At 47.4% G+C, this 8,273-nt stretch overlaps 1 protein-coding gene across 1 annotated transcript in view; it reads left to right on the forward strand.

Annotated features, from left to right (window-relative positions):
- Nucleotides 1-5,394, forward strand: part of CCBE1 (collagen and calcium binding EGF domains 1) — a 235,962-nt gene extending 230,568 nt beyond the window's left edge. Inside the window, exon 11 of the mRNA XM_030336460.1 lies at nt 1,294-5,394. Within this exon, the coding sequence (XP_030192320.1) occupies nt 1,294-1,527 (234 nt within the window). The 3' untranslated portion in view covers nt 1,528-5,394. The remainder of the gene's footprint in view (nt 1-1,293) is intronic.
- Nucleotides 5,395-8,273: the final 2,879 nt, after the last annotated feature.

The raw sequence follows: 8,273 nt of genomic DNA on the forward strand, positions 1-8,273 counted from the left end.
CATGCCAACCCCTTCACCTCTTAACTGTCCAGTCCTGGCCATCCTTAGCACCCCCGGATGTCCCTCCCCTCCCCTGTGCACTGCCAAGCGGTGTCTGAGCTGTGACCCTTCGAGCGAGCATCGGTTAATGTCAAAATACTCTCCTCCACCAAGTGCTCTGCAGATGAAATTGCTCTCTCTGGGAGCTCCGGCAGCAGACGTTGCGGGGTAATAAAGATTGTACTGCAAGCTGCTAACAAGCCCAGACCTTTCTTGTCCACACGTTATCTTGCTGTGCCCCACACAGCGCTATGTAGAAATTGAGGCTTAACAAACGCTATACATAACGATAAAAGTCCAACCGATAGAAAGATTAGGAAGTCCTTGGACCTTTCCTGGTCAATGGGGAAGGGGTGCCTTTACAAACATACTTTCACCTCCAGTCCGGTGGCATTATAGTCAACGATCCTTAGAGACATTCTAACGGTTTCATTTACTTAAAAGATAACATTTTGAGGGGCGCCTGGGTGGCGCAGTCGGTTAAGCGTCCGACTTCAGCCAGGTCACGATCTCGCGGTCCGTGAGTTCGAGCCCCACGTCAGGCTCTGGGCTGATGGCTCGGAGCCTGGAGCCTGTTTCCGATTCTGTGTCTCCCTCTCTCTCTGCCCCTCCCCCGTTCATGCTCTGTCTCTCTCTGTCCCAAAAAATAAACGTTGAAAAAAAAAATTTAAAAAAAAAAATAACATTTTGAGCATTTGTGATGCTCTAAGTCCTTTACGTGTATTAACTCATGTAAATCCTCACTTACAAACCCTACGAAGCCCCGTGACACTGGGACAGTTATCATCCCCATTTTACAGATAGGGAGGCGAAAACCCGAAGAAATGGGGTGACTTGCCCGAGACCAGCTAGCGGGCCGCAGAGCCGAGATTCAGACCCAACGGAACCCCAACCCCTTAACCGCTGCTCTACCCTTCCATAAGTATCTCCCGGTTTTCTTTGGAAAGCAACATAGGAGAGTTCTTCTGTTCCTTGATTTGAGGTAGCCGAGAGTTAGAGGAGAGGAGAGGTGAGCGTGTCACCACAGCTCATAGGGGAGATGAAGGGATTAGAAGACCATCTTAAGAACTCGCCCTGCCCCCTACCCGGCTACTGTAGTAGCTGTTACGTTTGCTCCATTTGGGACACAGAGTCATGTGCCACATAGCTGCCACCAAGCAGGGGGAGTGGCAAGTCACGGAGCGCACGGAAGCCATGGCTTGGCACAGGATTGAGTGTGTGGTTTTCTGGCTTTGATTCCTCCCCCGTGCACAGGGACCCCCTGGTTCTTTTGACTTCTTGCTGCTGATGCTGGCCGACATCCGCAATGACATCGCTGAGCTGCAGGAGAAGGTGTTTGGGCACCGGACGCACTCTTCAACGGAGGAGTTCCCTTTACCTCAGGAATTTTCCAGCTCTCCGGAAGCCATGGACTTCAGCTCTGGAGACGAGTACCCAAAAACAACTGAGACAAGAGACTTGGGACCCACCAGAGACTTTTATCCTTAGCACATCCTAACATCTTCATGCCAAAGGAGGAGCAAAGAGTGTTTTCACCTGCAGTTAAATCATATACAAAAAAAAAAAAAAAAAAAAAAACAAACCACTGGAGACCTAGAAAAGATACATTCTTAATTTCTTGAGCTCTTTTTCTGCCTCCTCCTTCCTCCTCTTCTTCCAAATACTGTTCTCACAGTCCCCCTGCCGGGAGACATGAGGGAGTAAGTCGCTAATTACATGTTTCCTTCCAAGTGGGGGGGGGGGTGCTGGGGGTTGGCTGTTCTACATTGGAACTTTCCCTCCTTCATACTGAGGAATTTCTGGATTTCTGAGTTAAGTACTCTCATGGTATCTTAAAGTTTGGCAGAATATCCAAACGGAAAAAGTGGCAAGGTAAGTTCTGAGAAAATGTGAGGTTACTTATTAAAAATATATAGATGGATATGTGTCCAAAATCAGTAATCACTCAGTATCAAAATTAGGCTTCTTCAATTAAAACGGGAAGGCAATAATGTATATTTACCTTGGCAGATAATTCTTTTTCCTTGTCAGTCTAACAGTCTAATATATTTTAAATGTTCTACTCTCTTATCCAACCTCGTTTCCCAACTTTGATTAAAGAAAGGAGGGAATGGAGTAGGAACGGATATTAGGGAAAATGGAGAAAAATTAGAGTCCTATGTTTACTGTCCTAGAAGTTGCCACATTCTAAGTTCAAATATGACCATTAAGGGTTCATGCCCTGCATATCTGCAAGTTGCCTGTTCGGAGAAGAATGTTACTGTGGCAATAGGAGTAAAAACTCTTCTCAAAACAAAGTAAACAAATGAAGAACCCTTATTCCCATTAGAACAATGGGCTTTGCCAGGACATTTTAAAGCTGCTTGATCAAATGAGTGGGCTTGCTCAGTAAATCACAGATATTAAATAAGGGTGGCTGACCCTTAGGGAGACGCACTGAACGGCCAGGCTCAGACTGGGTGCCCAGAAGGTGCCATTACGCCCTGACCCTTGTTGGATCGGTGTGCACTGGGGCTGGAGGCTGCAAGGAGGTCGCTCACATGGGTTGTGGGGGAAGGAGAAGGATAGCCTCAGGCAGGGACCCCACTGAATCTGCAAAGGCAAGTAAATTTGCCCTCGTTGGGAATTGGAAGTCCTTGTCTGGGGCGGGTGAAGCTTGCCAACACAGATACGCTGTTAGAAGTTCTCTCGGATGCAGAGGGAAATAACAGTTTTTCTTGTTTGGCAGAAATTTTCTTCCCGCTCTTCCCATTTTTCCTTAATTTTCCATAACTTAGTCCAGGTTCCAGTTCTTACAGGCCTTCTTGATTCCCCTTCCTCAGCAAATGCGGGAAGCAGTTGGGAAAGTGGTGTATTCTCAAACCCGCCATTGAGTCTGTGTTTGCTCGCACAGCCGCGAGCCTTTCCAGAAAAAGGCCTCCTCTGGTTCCATGGAGACTGGAGCGAGAGCAGTGCTGAGGAGACCAGGGGCATTTTCTGCTTTGGAACATCATTGGGGAACGTCTTGGTTTTGATGGGGAGCTCCTCGAGTCCATGTTCACATGTACCACGTGGAAAGGCGGCCACCTGCCCGGGGCCCTTCACCCCGGCGTGGACCCGCACAGATGCTCGCTGTCACACGCACGCCTGCTCATGTTGGGGTTCCTGTTCCCCACCCTGCACTTTGTCCCTGTATTTCTGGGAAGGGTGTGCTTGCTTATTCCATCGCCTTTTCACCCATCACATAACTATCTTCCTGGGAGAGCTTCTTTAAAAGCCACTGTTGGTGTTTGTCGTTCCATCTTTCCGTCTTCTTCCTCCAGAACGATAGGCAGGGCTTCTGTGCGCGAATCGCAAGTGACAAGAGCCTCCCTCCCCCTGTTGCCATCAAGTTAAAACCCTGGGATCCCAGTCGGTCAGCTGGTGGCTGGAGTTTCCACGGACCCTCAACACCACTATTCCTTTCTCCTGCAAAATCCCCAGTGACAGTCCATCAGAAAGTTACAGCGACAAGCAAACACGTTCTCAGTGCGCCTTCTCTAGCATTTCCCGTCGCTCCCCAGTCTCTCCGGAGTCCCATCTTCACCGCAGAAGGCCTCGCCAACCTCGGGTTCACTAAGAGCTGAACCGAGCGGCCGTGGATTCCCATCTGGAAAGCATTTAACGTTGCCGGCTTGTGGAACACAATATTTAAAGGGTGTGGATGGATGAATGCTAAAGAAAATTCTGCACAGGCTCCATGAGAAATGATTAGGTCCATCTTTGATTTTTTTTTTTTAAATGAGGATTTGTGTTTGGAAATATGTCTCTTTTATTGTCAAATGTTCGTAATATACAACCGAAGAGCATGTTTGACGGGAGGCTAGGATAATTCATTAAAAAAATGAACTGAAGGACGTAATCGTTGGGATTCATGAGACTAGATAATATTCTCTAGCCCAACACACAATAACCTGTGTCGTATGATCTCAGTCTGCTAGATCAGTTTATAAAATAATTGTTCATCCTCAGGTTTTCAAAACCATGGACTGCTCCCCCGGACTAAAAAGGTTCTCTGTAGGTCCAAATTGTACTGTTAATCCTAATGTATCTTTTAGTTTTGGATAGAAAACCAAAGCTCACTATGTAAAACGGGGGCTTCTCAAAACCTAACGGGGATAAAATTTGCTACCGTTTTGCTGAGCCGCCCCATGTTTTATGGGGGGGAAAAAGATCTTTGTACACCTCCTCAACCCCTTAGCAGAAATACTGACTTTCATTTTTTGCACCCTGATGACTAGAACTTAGAATAGGACCTAATAATTGCTTTTCTTTTTGGAAAGCAGTGGGAATAAAAATAATGCCGTTGAAAATAGTGCACAGAAGGCACCATTTTAATTTAGGAAAATCCTCCTCCCTTCCTCAATTCCAGAAGGAGAAATTACATGCTTTCCCAGGCCAAAGAGTATGGGGGCACAAGGGCAATGCTGTCTTCTCTGTCCTCTGTTAAGTCCAACACCTGCTACAGAGTGAACTGACCAACTGAAGTCATTTCTACTCTATGAACTCAGGTGGGTTCATACAGGTAAATAATAAATACACATTGGCATGGAGGGAGGAGTATTACCCCACCAAATATCGGGTGAAGGGGACACTGGTCATGCTCCGTTTCCAGGGTTCACAACTGTTGGCCTCGTGATCGCTTTTTCCAGGCAGGCAGGGGAAGGAGATATTCTCCGTAACTAAGCACCAGGCATCTCCTTGGGCTGAGGGCAAATCCCTCACCATACTTTGGGGGTCACTGCCCCTCCTCCTCTCCCCAACTCCAGCCTGTCAGAGACACAGCCGCCTCATTGTGCAACCTTGACATCTTTCCGATAACCTTCCTGAAAAGGAAATTTATATATGGGAATCCAGGCCAAACAACTAATAGAATAGAGCCGTCTCAAGTTATTAATAATGAATTCAGGGAAATAGATGAAATTTTTCCTGGCATGGTCAGCATGTGTATTTCACAACAAATCAAAAAACAATTTCCATTTGGAAAAAAAAAAAAAAAAAACCATGACTGATTGCTAAAGCATAAAATCTTGGACTTCATCTGCTCCTTCAAAAAATATTACTGCTTTAGGGAAATCAAAGAAGAAGGAAAGACCCTTTCACGCATCCCCCTGAGACTTGAACATTATTAGATCCTGAAGCATGTGCCCTGGGGATTTAATGTGTCACGATGGTTTTTTATTTCCTAGTGATTACTCCTGTACTTCAGTAGCCATGTTCATTATTTATAACAGGTCTATATAACAGCTGAGCTAGTATTGGAACAGTTACGGATGTGATACTATGAAGTACTTTTGATAAGATTATATATGCTTAATAACAAAGTTATTTTTCTTATGTGGTTGTGCTGTGTTTTGTACTGACTCCCCGTCTCGTGGAACTGAGCTGTCTTTTTACAAGGTGAATACAAGGAGATCGAGACATTTCTCCCAAGAGCTGGACCCTGCATTCTGGGCAGGCCGCCTGTCGGGGTCTGAGTGTGGACCCAACGTTTGAGTCTGAGTCAAGGTCTAAAGGCCCAGGTTCCATTGAATCTGAGTCTCAAAGGCCCATGTCTCCAGCTGGAGAGGACCCTCTAGGACCCCCAGCGTGGGCTTGTCAAACCAGAAGTCTCTGGGGACCACTGGAGAGGTCTTAGGGGCTCACAAAGGGGGGAGGCCTGTGAGAGTTCCACCCCGTACTCCCATTCCACTGCGATCAACTCCATTTTCAATTGATTCTGGATTAGAATTCTAAACAAGGCTGCCTTTGGAGGAGGGAAAAGGTTGACTACCTAAAAAAAAAAAAGTCAGGATGGGCAGGAAGCCTCATGAGTTGGTAACTGAAGTCCCCTATGTGAAGACAAGAACAGGGGAATTGTTATCAGTTAGGCCATGGGGAAGATGGGGGAGTTTCATAAAGGGAGGATACCTCCAAGATTTTAAGCACACTTCCGCAGGGGGCCTTTAACACCCTGATAGTGGGCCTATATCTATACATCTCATTTTCCTTCAAATCTTTATCAAATGCTTGTTGTCAGCTGCACACTGCTATGCGCAGCAGACACAACAGGGAGCAACAAAGTCCTAATCCCCATCCTCCTGGGACTCCGGCAAAACAGACAAGGATCCTCTCAGGCAAAATCAATTGAGTACAAAAATCTGCAATTACAAACTGATAAGTGCTGGGAAGGAAAAGTGCTTTGAGAGCCAGTCCCAGCTCGCGCCAGCAGGAGCGATCCCCCGCCCCTCCTCCCCCCACCCAGCACCCTGCACCCAGCAGCACCCACACGACAGCCACGCGAGGCCTCCGGCACAGAATCCTCTGGGTGAAATCACTGTCCCTGGAAATCTAGGAGACTACTCCACGTATAATTCCTCCAGCCTTCTTAATTCAAGAAGCAGCTTGTAGGGGCGCCTGGGTGGCTCAATCGGTTAAGCGTCCAACTTCGGCTCGGGTCACAATCTCACGGTCCGTGAGTTCGAGCCCCACGTCGCGCTCTGTGCTGACAGCTCAGAGCCCGGAGCCTGCTTCGGATTCTGTGTCTCCCTCTCTGCCCCTCCCCTGATCGCACTCTGTCTCTCTCAAAAATAAACGTCAAAAAAATTAAAAGCTTGTGAACCAAGAGCTGGGTGAACGCTCCTTCTCGTCGCCTCCAGACGTCCCATCTGTGGGGTTGGCTGTCACCCCGTGGGCTCAGGTCTTGATTCGGCAGAACCGGAAGCTGATTTCCTCCCAGCCCGGACCCTCAAGCTTTGAAGAGGCTTGCTGTCCTTTTGAAACACCCTCAGCTCTCTGTGCAGATTTTAATCACCTGTTCACTTGTAGATACAAGGTTCCAGAGTGGCCAGGTGGGAGCCTGCACTCAGCATTTGGGGGGGAGGGGGGGAACAGTGCACAGGGAAAGGCAACTCAGGGGGTCTATGGGTGCAGCTGCAGTTGAATTGCAAGGTTCTGGGAAACAGAGACGTGAGACTGGGGTGTCTTCACTTCCTCGGGCCTCCAAAGCAGAGCACCACAACCAGGGGCTTGAACAACAGCATTTCTTAACAGTTGTGGTGGCTGGGCATCTGAGAGGTGTCGTACCTTCTGGAGGCTCTGCGAGAGAAGCCATCCACGCATCTCTCCCATTGCTGGAGGTGGCCGGCAGTCCTTGGTGTCACTGCCTCGGACGTCACCTGCTGTCCTGCCTTCACGTGATCTTTCTGTGCGTTCTACGTCGCTATTTTCTCTTCTCACAAAGACGCTGCTTATTGGACGAGGGCTCACCCTAATCCAGTGTGACCTCACCTCAGTGTAATGACGTGGGAAGACCCTGCTTCCAAAGAAGGTCTCGTTCTCAGGTCTAAGGTACACGTGAATTTTGGGGAAGTGGGAAGGAATACCACTCCACCTAGTACAAGAAGGAAATTTCCAACCTACCCTTTGGCATTCATCACCCTGCTTATCCATCTTTTCGAATCTGAAATTCTTGCCCCCTTCAGTAAAAATCCATTGAGGACCAAGGACAGAATAGTGGTAAGACACAGCGCTTCTCTCCTGGAGTATGCCTTTTGGTGCAAGCAAGAAACAAATGTATGTGTTAGGGTTCTCCAGAGAAACAGAACCAACAGGATGCATGTGTGTGTACAAATAGGTAGATATATTGATGTGTGTGTGTGTGTGTAATATATATATGTATTTATACAGAGAGAGTTACTTTAAGAATTGGCTTATATGATGGGCTCAGTTGGTTAAGCGTCCAACTTCAGCTCAGGTCATGATCTCGCAATTGTGAGTCCGAGCCCCGCATCGGGCTCTGTGCTGACGGCTCGGAGCCTGGATCCTGCTTCGGATTCTGTGTCTCCCTCTCTCTCTGCCCCTCCCCCACTCACGCTCTGCCTCTCAAAAATAAATAAACATTAAAAAAAAAAAAAAAAGAATTGGCTTATGTGATTGTAAAGGCTGGCAAGTCCAAAATCAAAAGGATAGGCTGGCAGGCTGGAGACCTCAAGAAGAGTTGACGGTTGATATTGTAGTTAGAACCCAAAGGCAACCTGCTAGCTGAATTCCTTCTTTGGGGTAAGTCAGTGGTTTTCTGTTAAGGTCTTCAACTGATGGGGTGAGGCCCACCCACGTATGGAAGACGATCTGCTTTATGCAAAGTCTACCAACTTACATGTAATATATTTAAAAAAAATAACTTCATGGGATCATCTAGGATAACTTTTGACCAAATATCTAGGTACTGGGGCGTA

This window comes from Lynx canadensis, chromosome D3 (genome assembly GCF_007474595.2).
Source record: "Lynx canadensis isolate LIC74 chromosome D3, mLynCan4.pri.v2, whole genome shotgun sequence".
Taxonomy (NCBI): domain Eukaryota; kingdom Metazoa; phylum Chordata; class Mammalia; order Carnivora; family Felidae; genus Lynx; species Lynx canadensis.